At 40.9% G+C, this 24,478-nt stretch overlaps 3 protein-coding genes across 4 annotated transcripts in view; 1 reads left to right on the top strand and 2 right to left on the bottom strand.

Annotated features, from left to right (window-relative positions):
• On the bottom strand, positions 1–6,958 carry ucmaa (upper zone of growth plate and cartilage matrix associated a). Of its 2 annotated transcripts, none has more exons than XM_071201755.1 (5): positions 5,935–6,958; positions 5,239–5,298; positions 5,073–5,165; positions 2,826–2,914; positions 1–586 (listed from the first exon to the last, which is right to left on the bottom strand). In XM_071201755.1, exons 1-5 carry the CDS (start codon positions 5,993–5,995, stop codon positions 404–406), a joined length of 486 nt encoding a protein of 161 aa, XP_071057856.1. In that variant the 5' UTR covers positions 5,996–6,958; the 3' UTR covers positions 1–403. The 2 variants fall into 2 exon arrangements, with proteins under 2 accessions (XP_071057856.1, XP_033930773.1); XM_034074882.2 differs by having other exon boundaries at positions 421–586; positions 2,816–2,914.
• Positions 6,959–7,044: 86 nt separating this feature from the next.
• Positions 7,045–12,197, bottom strand: phyh (phytanoyl-CoA 2-hydroxylase). The gene is made up of 9 exons (XM_034074881.2): positions 11,864–12,197; positions 11,391–11,446; positions 10,651–10,761; positions 10,177–10,345; positions 9,831–9,912; positions 9,570–9,751; positions 9,086–9,235; positions 8,705–8,839; positions 7,045–7,648 (listed from the first exon to the last, which is right to left on the bottom strand). The coding sequence occupies exons 1-9, from the start codon at positions 11,927–11,929 to the stop codon at positions 7,595–7,597; spliced, it is 1,005 nt and encodes a 334-aa protein (XP_033930772.1). The 5' UTR covers positions 11,930–12,197; the 3' UTR covers positions 7,045–7,594.
• Positions 12,198–16,580: 4,383 nt separating this feature from the next.
• cdk17 (cyclin dependent kinase 17) overlaps positions 16,581–24,478 on the top strand; it is a 36,061-nt gene continuing 28,163 nt past the window's right edge. The window contains exon 1 of the mRNA XM_034074722.1: positions 16,581–16,864. The gene's annotated coding sequence lies outside the window, so the exon portion shown is untranslated. The remainder of the gene's footprint in view (positions 16,865–24,478) is intronic.

Raw genomic sequence — 24,478 nt, forward strand, 5'->3', positions numbered from 1 at the left:
TAATACAAAAACTGTGCTTATTATATATTTAACAGTTTTCATGGATACATATTGAACAATTTTGTTACAAATAAGAAGGAAATTATTTATCTTGTTGATGAAAGTAGGAAAACAGACAACTTTGGTAGTTTACTCTGGTACAGGTGATGTCAGTATTATCAATATACTGCAGTATAAGCAGTAGCAGTATCATTTTGGTACAGTTGATGGCAGTATTAGTAGTACTTTCAGTACACTCTGGTACACTTGATAGCAGTATTAACAGTATACTCTTGTAATTGTGATTGCAGTAGAGACAATACAAGCAGTATACTCTGGTACAGTTGATGGAAATACTAGTAGTATACTGAGGTACAGGCAATGACAGTATTAGCAGTATACTCTGGTACATGGGACGGCGGTACTACTGCGGTACAGGTGAAGACAGTATTAGCAGTATACTCTGGTACAAAGGACGGCAGTATACTGTAGTACAGGTGAAGGCAGTATGAGCGCTCTCAGTGGAACCAGTAGTACTGAGGAGATAAGCCGTCGTAGTGATACTCTCGATACTGCTCATTGGTCTCCCTCGTTCTCTCATTTTGCTCTGTGGATACAAAAGTAGAAGTGTCTCAATATCAATATTTGTATATATGACAGGGTTTAATTGTAGTGAGAATTATCAGCAGACTTTGCAGTTCTACTCTTAGGAGCTTTGTAACGTCTGTGAGCTATTTGTTTTGTTTTTTTAGCCAACTACTTTACTGATTTGTTCACTCTCACCACCCTCATCAGTATCTACAGCGACGGCAGCTTTTTAAGGTGAAAAATCTCAGTCGAATACACTATCTGCTACATGAGATTCAGTATTGGTGAAGTCGGTTTTATGAGTAGGCTTCCTAATAGGTAATCACTCCTCAACCTTATGGCCACATTTTATAATCAAGCATCGTTAGATAAAAGCAAACTTTGAATCATACCTATAGCACACTAGGTTTTCTACAGGTAATTGCACATATTGTGGAGTTCCCCAAGGCTCCATTACGGGGCCTTTTGTATTTTACATCTTCATGCTTGCCCTTTCTCCAATTGCAGAAAGCAACAAAATAAGTTACCAGAACGCAGTCCACACACATATTTACATAATCATTTAACCCTTATGTTGTGTTTGGGTCTCCCGTGACCCGTTTCAAGTTAAAATATACGGGAGGCGTGTGGTGCAGTGGGTTGTGAGTTGGTGTTCGGATCAGGGGGGGTCAGGTTCAAACCCCACTGTAGTCAGCATGTCGTTGTGTCTCTGGGCAAGACACTTCACCCCAAATTGCTCCTGTGGGGATTACCCACAGTATTGAGTATGTAAGTCGCTTTGGATAAAAGCGTCTAACAAGTGACATGTAATGTAATATAATAACTACGCTCTGTTTTTTTTATCGGAACAAGGCTTCATGATATCCTCCACAACAGCTATATAAACACTACAAAACTAATTTTGACAATGTTAGCCAAGTCTGAAGGTCTCTAAATAAACAAGTGTATAATTTGGTGTTCGGCTCTGGGAAGACCCGGCAGAATTGTTTTTGGGTGACTCGGGGTCAAATTTGGCCCAATCAAGATTCATCTTTGACTTTAGACACCCCACCCCCTTCATCCACTGTAACAATAATTTTTTCTCAAAATACACCTGGTCTGCCATCCCTTGGCCCCCTCCACCCATGGGAACTCGACCTTTCTCAAAGAATATGTACACTAACAATTGAACCTGAACACACACATGCACGTGTGCAATATGTGGTGTAATGTGTTTTGGGGCCATAAAATACATTTACAGGATTGTACGGTTATAAATGCATAATAAGTTAGTTATGATGTAGTTAAAACAATATTGGATGATAGTTATTATTTTTTACTGTTTTGGACTGAAATAAATCATGGGTCAAAATTGACCCGCGAACACCATGAACGGTAACAGCTTTCGAACACAACACAGGGTTCTACGCTCCAAGACGAGTACTAAAATTAGTGCATTGAACACATCAATAATCAATGAGAAATATTTCCCTGACATTGAAAGAAAAGCAGCACAAAGACCCAACAATCTAGATTTGTTTTATATAAAAGTTTTGCGAGAATGTGCTCTTATAATGTGACCAATAAGTGTTCCATGGCTATGTGGAGATATTTTTGTTTTCTTATAACATCTCTTTGACCCAAAACACTATCTCAGAAACAAACACACATATTGTGGTTAGCAAGTCTAAGTTTAGAAGCTGTCGCTGCATCTTTATCACAGCAGACCGCAGGAACACTGTCGGCTTAGGCTGGACCACAAATGGACACTTTGCTGTCTCTGAGGTCCACACACTTGCTTTCCTCCATGTGTTATTTTGTGAACCCTCCTGTGGCGACTGGCACGTAAATCTTGTGTTTACTGACATGAAGTCCATGCTTCATGTTTCTCCAGTGATGGAACACCGTCCTCTGTCGCTCTCCCTGCGGTTTCTTTCATATTCCCTGGTTGATTGTTGGTTTTGTTGGGGAGTTTTATCTCGTGCGCTGCAAAGATCTAAAGACAAAGGGTATGCTGTAGAGATTCTAAAGCCCCCTGAGACAAAGATGTAATTTGTGATTCTGGACTACATACATATAATTAATCGATTGATTGATTGATGGTAATGTTAAATGTTTGTATTTGTAGTCCATGTGAAAGGGGTGAACATACTGTTTATTATTTCAAGAAGTTGGAATTAATTAAAGTTTTTTTTGTCATTAAAGCATTATGTCTCTTCCCTCATATTCAAGAGGAAAGCATTCAACGGATAGTAGGTCCAGGTCTCACCATCACGCACCTCCTCCACGTAGTGCTCTTGCTCAGTCCTTTGCTCCTCGTTGTACTCCCTTCTCTGCTCACTTGCAGCAATCTTTACCCTCTGCTCGACTGTGGAAAGGAAAAGGGAAAGAAACAAGAGCTGAGCCAAAAATGTCTCTAGAAGCCTGCTCCAAGATGAAATAACAAGCACAGACTGAAGAGATCTGCAGGCGTTATAAGAGTGATTGTTTGAAATGTTATTTTGGTGAAAGAGTATGAAAGTCAGTTCCTCTCCAGAAACATTTGATATATTCTGTGTATTTGTTCATTTGGTTTGAAGTATAATGGTCTATCGTACTGATGCTGGCAGTGGAAAAATGAGTTTATTGTATTGAGAAACTGAGAGAGGGAGAGCTCGCTCCATACTGCCCTGTGACTCCTTCTGCAGCCTGCTGTGTGTGTGTGTGTGTGTGTGTGTGTGTGTGTGTGTGTGTGTGTGTGTGTGTGTGTGTGTGTGTGTGGTGTGTGTGTGTTGTGTGTGTGTGTGTGTGTGTGTGTGTGTGGTGTGTGTGTGTGTGTGTGTGTGGTGTGTGTGTGTGTGTGTGTGTGTGTGTGTGTGTGTGTGTCAGGCACTTGCACACATACACATCAAAGTGGGCTTGAGCTCCTGCCCTTTTTCTTCCTCCAGAGAAAGTGCCCTTTTTTTCTCCCCTTTTTTATTTTTTTTATAAATGAATATATATCTACTGCTGTTTGCGCATAGTTTCCCTTTCCAAAAATATATCGATTGAATACAAAATAAAAATATCAGGTCGGGAGATTAGACTGTGAAGCTCTCTACCCTCCCTCCACGTCACCTGCACAGCGGTGCGTACATCGGTAGTCTCTTCAAACAGTCAGGTAGCAACACCTCCCACTTTACTGTGCCATGTTATGCCGGTTTTTCTTGGCTTATTTTGAAGGTGAGTGGTGATGAACAAATTACTAAACTGCCAGTGCCTGAAGTTTAAAGCTAATTAGCTAAAAGATGATAAAAAATATAGTTAACTATGGCTACTAGCTAATGGACAAGTTAGCTCAAGGTTTAGCTAAGGCAATTTATCATGGGCATACAGGCTAATGTGAATCTAATAACGTAATCACAATCGCCACATTGATATGCAAATTAGGCGTTAACTAGGCCTAATTAAAATGCGCTAATTTGCATGCAGTTACCAAGGAATTGCATGTGAAAAGGATAAAACAAAAAAACATATCACCTCACAACTTCCCCAGATAGTTACTTACGTCAAGTCAGTATTTCCCCCTGAAATGTTATGTTTAAATATGCAGATTAGCTTTAAATCTAGATGAATTCAGACATGGTAGTAAAACAAACACCATTTATATGTGTTTCTTGGAAGTTTTATTTCCATTAGAGGGAAAGAAAACATGGAAGCAAAATAGACCAAAATAACAAGTACAAAAAACGATATTTTTGCCTATAATGTCCTTAAACAGTAACTTCATAATTGTGATTGTTGGCTGCTCATTTAATAACTATTAATTGTACTAGTTTGTTGTCTGCTCTTGTGCATTGTGAATACTAAATAAGACCATTGTCTCTGTGTTGATTATTTGTGTAGAATTCTGTTGAGTATTAAACAATTGCGTGAGTGTGAGGGTATTCAAATAAATTGGTCAGTAAGTCAGAGATGTGCAACTATATTTAACTTTTTGTTTTAAAACACTTTTTTATAAATGATTATGGGAAGTGCCCTTTTTCTCACTTGAGCACCCGCCCCCCAAAATGTCTGTGCACGTCCCTGGTGTGTATTGTACCTTATACTACTCTATTTTCTATACTACTATACTCTTTTGTTATACAGCTCTTGAACTTCAGCCTGCAAGCATCAAACCATATCATCCTCAGAGTCCAAATACCAAACCATTAAACCAACACTGAACACACACACACACACACACACACACACACACACACACACACACACACACACACACACACACACACACACACACACACACACACACACACACACACACACACACACACACACACACACACACACACACACACACTGGCTTCGGTACGGAAGGCCAAACATGCCATATAATTGTGTGTGACCACATCAGCCACACATACCACAATATATACATTTAAAATTATAAATAAACATATTCAGACCAACCTCTTTACCCATGATCCTTATGGCTTTCTGTCAATAAGGTGTCAGACAGCACAAAGTATTTTTTCCTGGCGATAACAGTTTTTAAACAGATAGCTTACTTTGGATCTCGTAGTACTGGGTTGAGCGGCGACTGCGGCGTTTGATGAAGCTGGATGCGTCCGACTCGGGCATGAAAACCTGCCGTGCTGCACCTAAAATTCAGAGGTCAGAAGGTGAAGTTCAGGTAGAAAGGAAGTTTGTGAAACCGATCAAAAAACATGTCACCTTTGTGATCGCGTGGTTTTGAGTGGTCCTTGACTGCTGCACTTTCCACCTCACTGGAAACTGTGAGGAGAAGAAGAAATGTTAATTTCATGCCTTTACAGATTTAGAAATGTACAATCTTTGAAATCTTTGAATTTGCAACAGTATTTTTACATGTGATTAAGATTAATCTAAAAATCATTGGCTTATGACTTTTTTTTAAATTTGTTTTCCCAATGTTAAAGAAGACCATGCAAACCTCATGTATGGTGCTGCCCACCCTATCTATATCTATTTTTGTAATAATGCCATGTTTACTGAGAGGTCACAGTTGTCCTCTTGTGGACAACTGTGACCTCTCTTTATTTTAAATGACTTAAATCTGTGATACAATTCAATTTTAAAATCAGTATGTATTAAAAAAATGGACTTTTAGAACTTTTACAAAAGTTTTACAGAGTAATTTCCACTGAGCCCTATTCCTCTTAAATTACAAATGCTGGCTACTATTAAGCTGACATTTGCAAATAAATAGGGAATTTAATTTAATTCAAAAATACCCTTAAAAGGTAAAAAGCAACAAAATAGGCGACTACCAGTTTTATCCACTGGTTAAGAAGGACTGCACCTATTCTCAAAACCTTGCTTATCTTCCTTGAGAATGTATAATCCAAAATAAAAAATGATGTCCCTGTTGTCCCCAACCCAGGTACTCACAGAGGTGGAGGAGGAGGAGGGCGGGGAGCAAGGAGAGCACGAAGACTCGGGTCCAGGACATCTTGTGACAGAAAAGCAAGAACTCTATACTTCACAGGACACCTAACAGAACTGAATCGAGAGAGGATGAGGGACGAAGGGAGGAAGGTGGGAGACAGTGGGAGGAGGAATAGAGAGACCCAGAGAGGGAGGAAGGCTGCTGCTGCTGGATTATCACATGCCCAGGGGAGAAGAAGAAGAAAACAGGGAGGAGGGATGGGCTAAGGTGTAGTAAAAAAGAATGAGAACCAGATGGAAGTCTGAGTACCTTTTTAGAGAGAGAGGACAAAGACATCATGTCCAATGTCCTTTCTTATTTATGTAAGCTTTCAGATCTTAAAAATATGCATGGTAGCCAATCAGGTAGCAAAGATTCATCGTGGATGTTAATAGCCCTCTGGTGCATGTAGGATGTTGTTAGCAAGAAAAGAGAATGTAGGTAATATTATACTGCGTATTATTAAAGGTTTATGTTAAACTTAGAGAGTTAAACAAACCTGCTGTTGTCTTTTTGACATGCTCTCTCTCTACTACTTTCCATATGAATGAGCAACATTTTCCTTACAGCAGGTGGTAACAGTTTGGAGCCGCACTGCCCCCTTCATTTCCCCTCCAGGTGAGAATTATCTCAGCTTTTATCTTTACGTTAAACGCTGCAGCGAGCTATAGAACTGTGTGAGAGGAGTTTTGATGAAAGTGTACATCCGCTGCTGTGGATTTTTCCTCTGTCTGTGTGATGAAGTGAAATATGAGTTTCCTGTGAAGGAAACTGGGCAGAGACAGGTCTGCAGTCTGGGAAACATTTAGCTGCTAATGAGCCTGTGTGAGCAACTGCTGGTTGTGAGTGTGATTTTACAAATATATGAACGTGCATGCTTGTTATATTGATATTTGTAAATGATTGCTTATTTGGGGTGAGTTGATAGCCTTCATATTTTTTAAAGGGCCCTATTGTGCTCATTTTCAGGTTCAAAATTGTATTTTTTGCCTCTAGTGTGACATTTTTTCCCTCTATCCTTTTTATCTTATGTAACAAAATAGAACTGCCTGTAAAAAAAAAATGAAACAGGATTTTAATAATATAGCCATAATTTTTATTATTTGTTATTAAAATATAATATTTGTCCCACAAACATGAATTCACTGAATCATCCCACTAGAACATGTATAAGGCCTCTGTTAGTGTTCATTAAGAAAAGCTACAATTCACAGTTATATTTACACATTTCTACTTTGTGTACTATTATTCTTACTCTCAACCCTCCTCTACCTTCATAATCACACCTTACGATTACTTTTCATAATCATGGTTAAACTCCCAGCTTCTCAGTTGTTGTGCTGTTAAATACTGTAAAGCAAGAACAGCAGCAGCAGGTACTTTATTCTGCTTTTAACAGTGTCTCCAGTCCTTATATCCTCTGTGAGAACAACATGCTCTACATCAAATTTCCAAATGTTAATTAAGCCTAATTAATGTTAATTATGTCATCTAAATGAAATCAAAAGTGAGGATTGCATGATAAGAACAATTAGGAAACAAGATTATGACTTTGCTGGTCACACAATCATCAATGTGTGCTTAGTCATGACGCAGCGTTTCTTGCATCGTGCGCGAGGTTCTTCACAGTGAAGTCCTCTCGCCCTGCACCAGGCGGCCTCTGAAGGCCCAGGTGTCCTGGGATTGTTAAAGGGACAGTTAGTCAATTAATCAAAACAAACCTTCCGAGTATGTACATTTGTACATGTTACCCCATACAACTGCATTATGTAACAAGGACAATCACTCAGTTTACTAACATAGGGTTAGACATGTCTAGAGGCAGAGACATTGCACTAAGTACCTTCAAACTAAACAATGGGGGCTTTTTTCCCTCCCACTTAGCTTTAGCCAATTTGCTTATGCTTTATAAGACACATTGGATGAATTGTAAAAATAGATCACAATGACCTGCTACTTGGTGAGCGCATTCCACTTATTTCTGGGATGGTGGATGATAACTGTGCTCCTCCTAACACTAGAAATGATGAAGTTAGGCTGTGCATTGCATAACAAGTCTGCTAAGTGTAATTCTAACATTAAAGGTGGGGTAGGTAAGTTTCAGAAACCGGCTCGAGTGCACTAAAATATGAAAGTACACAGCCGATAAGAATCCGCCCCTTCCTTTAGACTTCCTTACAGAGCACCTCCTCCAACACACATGAACGCGCACATGACGTCAGCAGACTGGTGAAAGTGGCCGCCTCTTGCTGGCGAGTCATTGAAGTACTGCTGCAATGCACGCCCAATGACGGCACGCCCAATGAGGGCACGAGATACATTTGTGCGTGCACGAGATGGAAGGCTGACAGACAGGGCGGCAATCCAATCCGTTTCACCGTACTTTTTACAGTACCACGGCTTCCACAGATGAAATTTTTGTATGGATTTTTTTGTCAAAGCACTTAAGATATTCATTGATACCGGGATGTTAAGAGCATTCCATGGAATATAACAAAAAGTGTATCTCGAGCCGGTTTCTGAAACTTACCTACCCCACCTTTAAGTAGACCCTAATGTCTGAGGTGTTGATGCTCTTAAGGTGGCAGATGGAAGTCATGCTGTTGCTACATATTAGCATAAAACTGCCACCTGGTATGTAAATATCCAATTTGACTGTATCAAGTACATTCCTGTTGTGTTGTCACTTGTAGAAGGGAACGTTTTAAACATGTATGAATGTAGATGTCTGACCTGGAAGGTAATATCGTTGCCCAACTCGTACTTCCTGTTGGCGATGTCCTTCACCTCTTGCTCTATGTTTTCCTGGGTGGTTCCCTTCACATCAATGTAAAAGCAGTCAGCGCTGGCATAGTGGCAGGAGATGGCCTGGAAAGACACAATATTTACTTGAAATGTTTACAATTGCGTTATAATTAGCTTTTTGCAGCATATGACCAATCACAAACAAGACAGGTGTACAAGTGTTTCTATATTTATTCTCCTCCGTAGAGGCTCTTTCCATCCATGGGTAGGTATACAGAGGTTTTATATGTGCAAGTGAACCCTGAAGTTACCCCACTTGAACCCTGCTTTGCAGTACAGGCTACAGGTGGATTATGCGTAGTATAGTACCTTGCGGAAGCCCTGAGTCTGGTTCATGCCTGAGCCGTGGATCAGCAGCGGATGGAAGAAGACGGTGTCGCCCTTCTCCATCTCCAGGTGCACCCTGGGATGCTGCGGGTCGTAGCCACGCACTCCATGGTACATTTTATTCACACCGCCCTGAGGAAATACAGGAAAGTTTAGGTACCTATAGCAGGTGTTCTCATGTGTGTGTTCCTGTAGCAGGTGTTCTTGTGTGTGTGTGTGTGTGTGTGTGTGTAGCAGGTGTTCTTGTGTGTGTGTGTGTGTGTGTGTGTGTGTGTGTGTGTGTGTGTGTGTGTGTGTGTGTGTGTGTGTGTGTGTGTGTGTGTGTGTGTGTGTGTGTGTGTGTGTGTGTGTGTGTGTGTGTGTGTGTGTGTGTGTGTGTGTGTGTGTGTGTGTGTGTGTGTGTGTGTGTGTGTGTGTGTGTGTGTGTTCCTGTAGCAGGGGTTTTCTCAGGTGTGTGTTTGAGTACCTCCCACTCTGGGTAGTCGTGCTCCTTCAGCGTGCCGGTGTGTGTCCCTGGCAGCACCACCAGGCAGCCGTTCTGCCTGTCCACCTTCTCCATGGCCGTCCAGGAGCAGACGATCTTGTCTGCGGGGCGGAAGGGGAAGTAGTGCAGGTCCTGGTGCATCGGGTGGCGAGATGTCTTTTTCCCTGAATCAACAGTTGATAATTGTATGAGGCTTCCTATGATGCTTACTGATCCCAAAATGACACTGCTGTAGCTGTATACCTGCATCAGGAGGTTTGTTGATGAGCATTGTATGCATTGCCATGATGTTGGGTCCAGTGAAGCACTCCACATACTGCAGAACCTGACATGCAAAAGCACATAACAGTTTAAATTATTTCAAATTCAAGCTGCTTTTTAAAGAAAAACTGTTATTATTAATATGTTGTATTCAAATTTTGATTACATTATCATAGTAATATCTTTTTATTGGCAGGTTTTTTTGTTGAAGAGCTGTAATCCTCTTTCCTAGGACTGTGGGATTTCAGATATGTCCACAAGTGTGCACCATCGTCTACACAAAGTTGTTCTATGGATCTCTGTATAATATGTGTGTGTGTGTTTATACCTGTGGTAAGTTGCAGTATCGGAACAGTTCAGCATCTTCCTGGAAATCCTGGAGTTTGGAGACCGCTCTTTGATCCTGAACAAACTCTGACTTAGCGATGGCCACGTCCCTCATCACCATCAGACCGGGAACTTTCACTTCCTGCCGACAGATCCGTTCAAACGCACTCCTAAAGAACGCAGACGCACAAGAACCTTCATGCATCGGTAGATCTATAAGCTTTTTTACTGTGAAATTCACAGATTGACATTTTATATGTAATAACTTTTCTTAAAGAGTACTGAGGATATAAGGGAAATGGGAAAGATAGGGAACAACTTGCAGAAAGGACTGAGCCCCAGTATACGTGGTGCGTGCTCCACCAGGTAAGTAATATGTCATTCCAATACAAATATACAGCATATTGTTAGAAACTACATATGTCGTAAGTTTTCAATAATAGGTTCAATAAGCTTGTAAGTTTCGGATGGTCACCTGAACCTGTCGATGTCCTCTTCAGGCACCAGATTCTTGATGAGGATGAAGCCATTTTCTTCATAAGAGAGTCGCTGATCTGGGGTCAGCAGGTCGGTATCCCAGCTATATCTACCAAAGAGAGATAACACGCAACAATATCAATGTATGAGGTAAGGTTAGTCTGTGTTTGCTTGTGTGTGTGTGGAAAGAGATCTGAACCTTGATCTGTTTAGTTACACAAAGCTGCATCTAACATGAACTGGCTTCAAGCTATTATAGAAATAGGGCTTGTTTATTTGTTGAAGTGACTGCATCATCAGCTATTAAAATGCACACAGATAGCAGAACAGTGAGAAATGATTTATTATTTATGTATTTGTCAGGGACAATGTCAAAACATCTGTATGGTTACAATACTTAAATACAGTTAGATGTTTTGCATTTAATATATCTCCACAATAGTGACATCACTATGTAACACTAGCGCTTCTATTGGCTAGTGCTATGGGGCGGGACATCTCTAATCGCAACAGCAGACTGGGCTCTGGTTTCAGACGGAGGTTGAAAATAGGTGATGCAGCACAGGCAGTATGAGAGAAATAAAGAGCTTCTTGAACATTAAAGCATGTAAACTTGTCACAGTAGAGGCACAACATATACATATGAACCTGAAAGTGAGCATAATATGTTGTCTTTAAAATTAGGTGGTAGACTACCTACTCATAACAGAGTTCACTATATACAGTTTATGGTCCTACCTGAGTCTCTGAGGGTAGCTGGAGTTGAAGCTCAAAGCACCAGTCGTTTCAGCTCTCTGAACAAACCAGTAAAGGAAACGAGACAGCAGCAGAAACAATTGACCTTTAAGCAAAGGTAGAATATAAAGCAAATAGTCTTCCACTGACCTAAAACCAGACTAACGTTATCCTCCTGAGTTATTCTAAGATATTATCTCCAACAAACAGATAGATAGATAAATAGATACATGTTTACATTTCAACCTTTAGCCTACATACTGCTAACAGCCTCGTTTAAATAACGGCGTCATTGTCACAGTGCCTTTGTTATAAACGCTAAAAGACGCATTCATAGTTAGCTGCAGAGAGGCCTTCAGTGGTACTCCCGGTCCCCGGTCTAGCCCACCAAAGCAGCCCACGAATAATGCGCAGTTGTCGGGTACTGTCTGCTCTGCGCAGCCCCCGGTGATCCCACACAGAGAAGAAAAGGATACGATGTCGGCAGGTGGTCGGTCGAGATGGTTGATTAGCAGTCTGAGTCTCTCCGCAGCGCGAGACATGTTGAATCGGTTTGTATCCCGGTGTGATCCGGTCAACAGCGATGCGGAGGTAGCAGGTGACCGGGGCCCTTTCTCATTTCTCGAACTCCTCTCCTCGACTCCTATCCTCGATACTTAGTCCCGCCCACAGGAGATGCGAGCGGAGGAGCCGAGGAGGGGGATTTGATGAAATGAGAAAGGGCCCGGGCAAAGGGCAGACTGACAACAACCACTCCACCGTCACCCACTGCGGGTTATGACTGCGGTCAAGCCAGCCCGCACGTGATATTGGGGTGCGCGAATATTAGAAGCATTACGGTAAAATCCCAGCGCTTACTCGGTCAATAACAAAAGCACCTATAAAAACAAACCAAACATATTAAATTAAGAAATATGTACTATATAATGTGATCAATCATTATTTAAAACAAACTACGTATAACTACCACGAGTAAATGTAAAATGTAAGGAGTTTCAAAATAAAAGTCCTTTGAAATCTCATATTGAAATCCCATATATGAGCTATCAGCCCTGTGTTTAGATAAGAATAAAACGAAATCTCTCCCTGATGCAAGACTCATCTCACTGCAGGGTGATAGAAGGACACCCCATCTACTCACCCAGAAAGAATCAGGACATTCTGATGTGGAGTTTCAAAATAAAAGACCTTTGAAATACCATATATGAGCTATCAGCCCTGTGTTTAGATAAGAATAAAACGAAATCTCTCCCTGATCCAAGACTCATCTCACTGCAGGGTGATAGAAGGACAGCCCATCTACTCACCCAGAAAAAATCAGGACATTCTGATGTGGAGTTTCAAAATAAAAGACCTTTGAAATCCCATATATGAGCTATCAGCCCTGTGTTTAAATAAGAATAAAACGAAATCTCTCCCTGATCCAAGACTCATCTCACTGCAGGGTGATAGAAGGACAGCCCATCTACTCACCCAGAAAAAATCAGGACATTCTGATGTGGAGTTTCAAAATAAAAGACCTTTGAAATCCCATATATGAGCTATCAGCCCTGTGTTTAGATAAGAATAAAACGAAATCTCTCCCTGATCCAAGACTCATCTCACTGCAGGGTGATAGAAGGACACTCCATCTACTCATCCAGAAAAAATCAGGACAGATTTCGTTTTATTCTTATCTAAACACGGGGCTGATAGCTCATATATGGGATTTCAAAGGTCTTTTATTTTGAAACTCCACATCAGAATGTCCTGATTTTTTCTGGGTGAGTAGATGGGGTGTCCTTCTATCACCCTGCAGTGAGATGAGTCTTGGATCAGGGAGAGATTTCGTTTTATTCTTATCTAAACACAGGGCTGATAGCTCATATATGGGATTTCAAAGGTCTTTTATTTTGAAACTCCACATCAGAATGTCCTGATTTATTCTGGGTGAGTAGATGGGGTGTCATTCTATCACCCTGCAGTGAGATGAGTCTTGCATCAGGGAGAGATTTCGTTTTATTCTTATCTAAACACAGGGCTGATAGCTCATATATGGGATTTCAAAGGTCTTTTATTTTGAAACTCCACATCAGAATGTCCTGGTTTTTTCTGGGTGAGTAGATGGGGTGTCTTTCTATCACCCTGCAGTGAGATGAGTCTTGCATCAGGGAGAGATTTCGTTTTATTCTTATCTAAACACAGGGCTGATAGCTCATATATGGGATTTCAAAGGTATTTTATTTTGAAACTCCACATCAGAATGTCCTGATTTTTTCTGGGTGAGTAGATGGGCTGTCCTTCTATCACCCTGCAGTGAGATGAGTCTTGGATCAGGGAGATATTTCGTTTTATTCTTATCTAAACACAGGGCTGATAGCTCATATATGGGATTTCAAAGGTCTTTTATTTTGAAACTCCACATCAGAATGTCCTGATTCTTTCTGGGTGAGTAGATGGGGTGTCCTTCTATCACCCCGCAGTGAGATGAGTCTTGAATCAGGGAGAGATTTCGTTTTATTCTTATCTAAACACAGGGCTGATAGCTCATATATGGGATTTCAAAGGTCTTTTATTTTGAAACTCCACATCAGAATGTCCTGATTCTTTCTGGGTGAGTAGATGGGGTGTCCTTCTATCACCCTGCAGTGAGATGAGTCTTGCATCAGGGAGAGATTTCGTTTTATTCTTATCTAAACACAGGGCTGATAGCTCATATATGGGATTTCAAAGGTCTTTTATTTTGAAACTCCACATCAGAATGTCCTGATTTTTTCTGGGTGAGTAGGTGGGGTGTCCTTATATCACCCTGCAGTGAGATGAGTCTTGAATCAGGGAGAGATTTCGTTTTATTCTTATCTAAACACAGGGCTGATAGCTCATATATGGGATTTCAAAGGTCTTTTATTTTGAAACTCCACATCAGAATGTCCTGATATTTTCTGGGTGAGTAGATGGGCTGTCCTTCTATCACCCTGCAGTGAGATGAGTCTTGGATCAGGGATAGATTTCGTTTTATTCTTATCTAAACACAGGGCTGATAGCTCATATATGGGATTTCAAAGGTCTCTTATTTTGAAACTCCACATCAGAATGTCCTGATTTTTTCTGGGTGAGTAGATGGGGTGTCCTTCTATCACCCTGCAGTGAGATGAGTCTTTAATCAGGGAGATATTTCGTTTTATTCTTATCTAAACACAGGGCTGATAGCTCATATATGGGATTTCAAAGGTCTTTTATTTTGAAACTCCACATCAGAATGTCCTGATTTTTTCTGGGTGAGTAGATGGGGTGTCCTTCTATCACCCTGCAGTGAGATGAGTCTTGCATCAGGGAGAGATTTCGTTTTATTCTTATCTAAACACAGGGCTGATAGCTCATATATGGGATTTCAATATGAGATTTCAAAGGACTTTTATTTTGAAACTCCTTACATTTTACATTTACTCGTGGTAGTTATACGTAGTTTGTTTTAAATAATGATTGATCACATTATATAGTACATATTTCTTAATTTAATATGTTTGGTTTGTTTTTATAGGTGCTTTTGTTATTGACCGAGTAAGCGCTGGGATTTTACCGTAATGCTTCTAATATTCGCGCACCCCAATATCACGTGCGGGCTGGCTTGACTGTGTTTTCCCAAGTGGAGGCTGGCTTAACCGCAGTGGGTTATGAGAGGTCAGTAGGCTACAGAGGTGGAGGAAGACTCAGATATTGTACTTTAAGTAAAAGTACCAGAGTGTAGGAATACTCTTTTACGACTAAAAGTCCTGCAAGTTAAAAAAGCATGTAGGCTAAGCATCAATGATTCAAAGTACCAAAATTACTCATTCTGCAGATTGGCCCATTACAGAATACTATATTATATATTTGTGTTATAATTATTGATGCTTAATGTGTTTATCAAAGCTGGTTAAGGTGAAGCTTGTTTTAATTAGTGTATGCTGCAAGGTGGCTTGTGAATGTGACTGACTGCAAAGTAACTTATTATATTAAATAAATGTAGTGGAGGAAAAGTACAACACTTACCTCTGAATTCTAGTGGGTAGGTTCAAGGCTTTTATTAGTCATACGTACATAGCTACAGTGTAGGCCTAGTAGTAGTAGTAGTAGGAGCAACACATATTGAATAAAGTAACTACAGTTTTTATCCAGCAGGTGGCGCCCCACAAACACAATTATACTAAATGTTAGTTATGTAGTTATTAGTAATCGGTCCAATATTTGCCCAATATAGACTGTTTCTGTGTGTGTTTTCCAGATTGGCTAATAGTAAATATATAATTTAAAGTAGGGAAGGAGAAATGCAATATTCATAACCTTCTTTTCAACTTAAAATATATTTTCTTTTTACCCACTGCTTAATTTTTACCATGGTATTGTAAATTGTATACGGTAAGCACATAAACAACCATCTAATAATATACATTTATTTTCAAAATGAATCGTTTGAGCATATTTTGCTTAACATTTAAAACGAGACACATTTTTAACCTTTTTATTTTTGTCTTATAAAGTGAAAGCCCTTCTAAAAGATGAATGAAGTATTTATGGTATGGTTAGTTTTTCTTAATTAAATACTTGAATGTCCAATATTTAATTGAAGGCTGACTGGAGAAAAGGAAAAACTGCATATTGAAACATTTCTACAATATTTATTGTTAGACCACTGAAAATGTACAATGTTGCAAAGTTATGAGTTACAATAAGCAGCATAAAGGGAAGCTATTTAAATAAAGATACCATTGTTTCGTGTATCTGCATTTCCTCCTGCTTCCCTCAGCTTCGTCAAGCTAACAGTTCGCTTATTAGAGCGGAAACGGGTTGATCATGTTTTAAAATTAGACATGATAGTTGTAATACTACGATAAAATACGTATAACTGCTACTATAGTTTTTTTTTAATATATATAATTGTATTTTACTGAATTATTAGGGGTTTAATTACATCACATTCACTTGCTCCAGAAAATAAATGAGATACCAAAAACTACTACTGGTACAAACTACTACTTCGATCCATTTATGCATATGTATGTAGCCTATAACTATCTGTATATTGTGCTTTATTGACCTATACATATTTAAATAATTATTAATTAAGGCCTCTTTTGTTTTGAGAACGTTGATCTCTTAAATTGTGATGTCATAATGGTCTTATGTTGAAAGGGAACCGGAAGTCCCGCTGCCTGGTGTTTGATGTCAGCTTGCATTCCCCTCCAGTGTCGACAGAGGATCCTCCTCCAGCTTCTGTGAACTCCTCTCCCCGCCACACAAACGACATTTTGGGGGTTCGGTCTCCAGCTCTCCTTCCTCACACCCCACACATTTCCCGGTGTGTGTCGGAGGATAATACCGTTTTTATCAGTGTTTGGGAACGAAACCGACCTCGGACTGAACCGTGCTCATTCAGTGGGCGGATAAAGCGGAGGAGGGCATCCGGGCCTGGCTGCTCCGGAGAGTCGACTTCAAACGACGGAATTCACCATTTTCAGGTAAATGGCGACAAATGCATTTTTGCACCCTGACTGTCCGATATTGGACGCTACTTTTCGGGGAGGCCACTAAGTAAGTAAATCTCAATACAGGGGAAACCACAGCTGAAGAATATACAGACTTTAGCTATTTTTTTTTAATTGTATCTTTATCCATTTTAAAGCTTGGGTTTGACTATGTTGTACAGCTGGTGTTGTTATGGTCGCGCCTCACATATTAAACATAACATCTCCTACAGTATGTCGCTTTATTGGGTGCCAATATTTTGGTTTGTTTACCTCATGTATTAGCAGCCAGTCTTGAGTGCCACATTTAAATGGAATTTTAAGGGAGAGAAGATGATTTCTGCATCATTAGTATGATTTCTGTGCAATCAATTAACACCAATAGGTCTAATGAAGGAATTTCATTAGCCCACCAGAAGAAGCAGCTACAAAAAGCCTACTGTAAAGTCAAAGTATGTAATAATTGCACTGCAGACACACCAAAGACATGCAAATAAACCTCTTCATTGATCTCTTTTCAATAACCACGGACTCATGGTGTCAACACCAGATTCTACTTTATCACATGGAACACAGCGTCATTTACCTTTCACACATTCAAACCAGCACATTAACACGTGTTAAAACGGTTTCCTGATATGATTTATATATATATATTTTGCTGTTGGAAAAGCATTTAGTTTGGAATTACCCTCCTGATAGGTCTTCATGCATTTAAAATGATATTGCACATTCTGCTTGTTAATGAGACAAAACTATGTTATTTTTAGCCATCTCCAGTGTATGGTATATCCAACAGAACAAAAATGCACCATCCTGTAAACTGTGAGATGAGTTGTTGTTTTCTAAAATGGTTTCTTAACCACTACAATTTTTAAACGTGTCAATATATGATCTAAAGAAATTGGATACAGAATGAGTGGGCATGGCAGTTGTCAATCATTATATATTATTAGCATTATTTGATCTCTGTTTGAATCAACAACAGATAACTGTCTATAGTTACATCGACCACCAATCATCCATTTCTGCAGCAAAGCACCCATTCTAGCTTCTTTTTCACTTCCTGTTTGACCTGGATTTACTTCCACTGCCCTTCATATGTAACAACTGGGGGGGGGGGGGGCGGGGAATCGCCTCCCTTATGGGGACAAATTGGAGGTCCCCATGAGGGGAATCATTAATTTTAGGGTGAAGACTTGGTTGGGTTTAGGATTAGGGTTAGGGTAGGGTTAGGGTTAGGCATGTGTTGGTTATGGTTAAGGTTAGGATAAGTCTCCAGGAAATGCATGTAAGTCAATGTAATGTCCTCTGAAGTGATGTGTGTGTGTGTGTGTGTGTGTGTGTGTGTGTGTGTGTGTGTGTGTGTGTGTGTGTGTGTGTGTGTGGTGTGTGTGTGTGTGTGTGTGTGTGTGTGTGTGTGGTGTGTGTGTGTGTGTGTGTGTGTGTGTGTGTGTGTGTGTGTGTGTGTGTGTGTGTGTGTGTGTGTGTGTGTGTGTGTGTGTGTGTGTGTGTGTGTGTGTGTGTGTGTGTGTGTGTGTGTGTGTGTGTGTGTATTGACCCACATTCATATCTAGGCTGTGGGATGTGGGCAGTAATGCGCCCACAGAGGGTAAAGTAGGCCGTATTGCAGCGCCTGTATTGATCTGTGTCTGCATTACGTCATATACGGTTCAGCAGTGTGCTGTGAATATGTGTGTTCACATATACACACTTTTTCTCTTGGGACTGATGGATTAGAATAGATACATTAAAGTGCCACGTGACATGTCACTGATTTGTTTTAAACGTCCTTTGGTAGAAACACATCTGGCGGAAAGCCAGGCAGATTTGTATTACTATTTTGTAAACGTTATTTATCATTACACTGAAAAATAGATTGGAATTGTGATGCATTCAATGTTAGTGTGAGGCTGTCGTCTTCCATACTGTATACTCCATATTAACTGCACGAGCCCTGTCACCACATTGCAATATATTCAAGTTATAGCCAAACATAATTGTAATATTAAGTATTAGGGCGGCACGATATTGAAAAAAACTGACATTGCGATATTTTTTTCCCCTGCGATATATATTGCGTTTTTTTTATCTATATTTAACCGGATGAAGGATTTTAGTCACAGACGTCTGGATCTTAACTGGTTGACTCATCATACCTTAAGTCATGATCTAATATGTCATCATAATGCATGTTGCTTCCCCTCAAATAAGGGGGTTCATCTGTGAATGAAGAAGAGAAGAACCTTTTTGTATCCAAAATAGTTCCAGATGGCAGATGTTGCTTTTCTTTTTGGAAGTAAATCTTCATTCTCGCCGGTATTGTCCTCCTGTTCCTCGCTCATTTTTTACCGGTGATTTGATGGTCTGCAAACTAGCGGGGCGGGGCCTGCTGTGATCTGATCAAGAATGATTGTGATTGGTGGTTTGCTTTGCATGCAGAGCCTGCATATCACTCACTCAAGTACCCCTGACATGAGAGCCTTGCAAGTTTTCCTTTTGTAGCAAGCAGCAAAATAATTGTAACATGACGTGTTTGAGTTAATTTACCTAGTTAATATGGCACGTCTACAGAGCCCTGTAGGGTTCATAGAGAGAAAAATAAATAAAACGTGGCCATGTTTTACTTTCTCGTTCGCACGAGATACCTTCTTGTGCGAACGCTTTAGTAACTTGTGCGCACGAGTTACTAAAGTGTGCGCACGAGTTACTAAAGCGTGCGCACGAGTTAATAAAGCGTGCGCACGAGTTAATAAAGCGTGCGCACGAGTTAATAAAGCGTGGCCTCGTTTTTTGTGTGTGTGTGTGTGTGGGCATTTGTTTATGATATTATCGTTCGTTCCGGTGCACTCCGGCAGGACTATAGCACATCGAGATTAAGATTAAACAAATTTCTTTCACTTGGGAATACACATATAACTATGGAGAACCAGATTTGTGTAAATTACTGTTCGTGGTAATTTGAAAACAAATGCCGGTGGTGTCGGACACACACAAACACACCGAACACGCACACACAGAGCGGAGCTGAGCACACACACACACACACACACACACACACACACACACACACACACACACACACACACACACACACACACACACACACACACACACACACACACACACATCATGCGCCCCGGTGACAGGACATCTCCTTCATAAAACGAGGGGAATACTCTGGTAGTTCGATGTGTGTAGAGGTGTGTGTGGTTAAACGTAGCAGCCTCGATCTCTATTCAGCGGTTCTAATGAAGGGAAACGCAGTGAAGTAAACCGTAAAAGGCACCGCTCTTTGCAGCTGGTGCTGCTATTCTCAGATTCTGCTGAATTACACATTACTGCCTCCAGTGCCCTGTACGACGAAGCCAGTTCAACAGACCCTGGATATGTTTGATTTACCTGGCTTAACTAACCCTAACAAACGCGATGTTGCTAAGCTGTCCTACGAACAGTGGCGGCCGGCCCATAGGGGCGCTAGGGGCGCCGCCCCACCTCTTGTCAGATACAAAATAAAAAATAAATAAATATATTAAATAAAAAAAAAACACTTTAAAAAAAATATATTTAAAAAATATATATATTTTATATTTTAATTTTTAATGAACAAGGTAAATAGCATACAATTAGTATCACAAACATGTATAATCTACAATACAATCTCGTTTAAAATTGTGTTACGATGTCTAAAGTTACTGATAAGTCACCTGTTTCCTGCCTGGCCTTGCCCATGTCATTAGTTTATCATTACGGGGCAGAGCCCCCGAGCGAAACAGCAGCAACCAGCAGGTTGCAAAAGTCTCAATAGTAAACTGTGCCGCCGAAACATAATTTCAGCCAATCAGCGCCGTCAAATATTTTGGTCACGTGGGCGCTCACGTTGGCGACCATGTTGCTTACGTGCGTTGACGTGAGGAGTTGTTTTTTAGACTCGTGAGTGACCAAGGTGACGCAGTATTTGGATGAGAATGGTGTGCAGGTGGAGTCGCCGGAACCTCGGTCCGCCAAAGAGCTACTCTCCAATCCTTTTGAAAGGAGAAGTTTGGGAGATAAATTGATACTTAAAGACCTTGGACCGGACCAACCCGATTTGTATATATCACAGCAAGCTCCTGAAAAAGACAACGTATCAACAAGGCTTCTCACATGGCTAGCTGGATGCAAACCGGTAAATGCTATCTTTTGTTTCCCATGCTTGCTCTTCAAACAGCCGGGGACAGATACGATCTGTTCAGAAACTAGACAAAAGTTAAACAAGTACAAACCACAGACTGCCTGTGTCATGGAGAATACAGTCGCTGGTTTATTTACGTCCGTAGGCCGTTGTTATGAGTGTGGACGGTCGGAGCATATATAGCGTTAGCTTAGCCAAGCTCCATTCAGGGAACAAGCATTCTAAAAGGTTTTTCGCCTGCAGTCTGTCTGCAGACTTGTCAAAGCATTAATTCATGGTTTTTACTAACCGGTATCAGTGTGTTGTTACGTCGGCATCATTTTGAAACGTGTATTATAATTTAATCACGGTCAAATATGTTCATTTTGTTGTAGTTGTAGCTCCCGAGCCAGCGCGTCTTGTTTGAATGATGCGAGTAAACACAGCTGACAGCTGCGGTGAAACTCGAGCGACTAGAGCGATGCGATAGGAGCGTTTAGAGCAAAGCGAATATTCGCATCGCGTCCGGTCTGAACGCAGCATTAAAGCGAGCTCCGCGCTGCACTGGAAACGCGCCATTACATCACCAGAAGTCCTAATTTAAGGGGTCATTTCTCCCAAAAAAATTGTTTTACTCACTCTATCAATAGCCCCACCACAAATATTTTCCACCAGCCGCCACTGCCTACGAAGCTGGTTATCAACTCAGCAAATCAACCAGGGTTTCTCTGTCCGGTTGAGAGCGCGTTCACGTGAAAGGGATGGGGTTACCAACATTTGACCAATCACAAACATGGAGACGCGTGCTGACAGCGCAGCGTCATACTTCATGAATGAATAGTGTAAATAGCAAATCCTGCTTCGTAGTACAGGCCACTGGTGCCACAGAGATTTCATAAAGTGAAGGAGGTTTTCCTTCTATAAAACAGCTGTGGGCAGCAGATACTGTGAGTCACGAAGAGGAATCCCTCAATTTAAATAAAACGAGGCCACGCTTTATTATCTCGTGCACACGCTTTATTAACTCGTGCCCACGCTTTATTAACCCGTGCGAACGAGAAAGTAAAACGTGGCCACGTTTTATTTATTTTTCTCTCAATGAACCCTCCAGGGCTCCGTACACGCCCTAAAAAAAATAAAATAATAATGTATAATTTTTTTTATAAAATCGCACGTCCCTGCGATGTGAATATTGCGCATGCACATATCGCGATTATCGCCATGACACCATATATCGTTCAGCCCTATTAAGTATTAAACTGTACTAAAAAATGTATAATCTGAGGTTCAAAGCATTGTTGTATTTGCAGCAAATCTTAGTGCTATGTGGATCAGCCTCGAAAAACACTGTTGCTATGGGCAACAAGGCCAGCAGTCCTCTTTTTGATCCTCCTGTTTACATAACTCCAACTTGTGCACTGTTTATTGATCTGAGAGGTATATATGTGTGCATGTGTGGATGCGTATGAAAATGTGTGTGAGTTAACCTGTTTACATCATGTTTCATGCTTCTCAGTGTATGTGTGGGTTTGTGTTCATAGATTTGGATTAGTGCTACTATACAATATTTAAGGTCTTTCCCGCCTTTTCTCATTGGCTGGTAAATGATGACACGCACTCCCTGTTTACCGTATCCTGTTTCACCTGAGGACCTTAAATGCGGTAGAATGTAACTAAATCTGAGATGAGAGCTTGCTAACGGCCCCTGGGGCTGATGGGAACATTTCTCTCTGCCACAGGGTGGGTATCATGGAGGTGAAGTAGTAATTATTGGCTTTTTTGGGGTCTGACTAATTCTAGGGATCCAGAAGGAATACAATTAGACTGGGCCGGGTGCAGCAAGAACACACAATTACACACATTCATAGACATATTAACACGCACACACACACACACACACACACACACACACACACACACACACACACACACACACACACACACACACATCATGCGCCCCGGTGACAGGACATCTCCTTCATAAAACGAGGGGAATACTCTGGTAGTTCGATGTGTGTAGAGGTGTGTGTGGTTAAACGTAGCAGCCTCGATCTCTATTCAGCGGTTCTAATGAAGGGAAACGCAGTGAAGTAAACCGTAAAAGGCACCGCTCTTTGCAGCTGGTGCTGCTATTCTCAGATTCTGCTGAATTACACATTACTGCCTCCAGTGCCCTGTACGACGAAGCCAGTTCAACAGACCCTGGATATGTTTGATTTACCTGGCTTAACTAACCCTAACAAACGCGATGTTGCTAAGCTGTCCTACGAACAGTGGCGGCCGGCCCATAGGGGCGCTAGGGGCGCCGCCCCACCTCTTGTCAGATACAAAATAAAAAATAAATAAATATATTAAATAAAAAAAAAACACTTTAAAAAAAATATATTTAAAAAATATATATATTTTATATTTTAATTTTTAATGAACAAGGTAAATAGCATACAATTAGTATCACAAACATGTATAATCTACAATACAATCTCGTTTAAAATTGTGTTACGATGTCTAAAGTTACTGATAAGTCACCTGTTTCCTGCCTGGCCTTGCCCATGTCATTAGTTTATCATTACGGGGCAGAGCCCCCGAGCGAAACAGCAGCAACCAGCAGGTTGCAAAAGTCTCAATAGTAAACTGTGCCGCCGAAACATAATTTCAGCCAATCAGCGCCGTCAAATATTTTGGTCACGTGGGCGCTCACGTTGGCGACCATGTTGCTTACGTGCGTTGACGTGAGGAGTTGTTTTTTAGACTCGTGAGTGACCAAGGTGACGCAGTATTTGGATGAGAATGGTGTGCAGGTGGAGTCGCCGGAACCTCGGTCCGCCAAAGAGCTACTCTCCAATCCTTTTGAAAGGAGAAGTTTGGGAGATAAATTGATACTTAAAGACCTTGGACCGGACCAACCCGATTTGTATATATCACAGCAAGCTCCTGAAAAAGACAAAACGTATCAACAAGGCTTCTCACATGGCTAGCTGGATGCAAACCGGTAAATGCTATCTTTTGTTTCCCATGCTTGCTCTTCAAACAGCCGGGGACAGATACGATCTGTTCAGAAACTAGACAAAAGTTAAACAAGTACAAACCACAGACTGCCTGTGTCATGGAGAATACAGTCGCTGGTTTATTTACGTCCGTAGGCCGTTGTTATGAGTGTGGACGGTCGGAGCATATATAGCGTTAGCTTAGCCAAGCTCCATTCAGGGAACAAGCATTCTAAAAGGTTTTTCGCCTGCAGTCTGTCTGCAGACTTGTCAAAGCATTAATTCATGGTTTTTACTAACCGGTATCAGTGTGTTGTTACGTCGGCATCATTTTGAAACGTGTATTATAATTTAATCACGGTCAAATATGTTCATTTTGTTGTAGTTGTAGCTCCCGAGCCAGCGCGTCTTGTTTGAATGATGCGAGTAAACACAGCTGACAGCTGCGGTGAAACTCGAGCGACTAGAGCG

The sequence above is a fragment of the Pseudochaenichthys georgianus genome, chromosome 23, assembly GCF_902827115.2.
Source record: "Pseudochaenichthys georgianus chromosome 23, fPseGeo1.2, whole genome shotgun sequence".
In the NCBI taxonomy this organism is placed as follows: Eukaryota; Metazoa; Chordata; class Actinopteri; order Perciformes; family Channichthyidae; genus Pseudochaenichthys; species Pseudochaenichthys georgianus.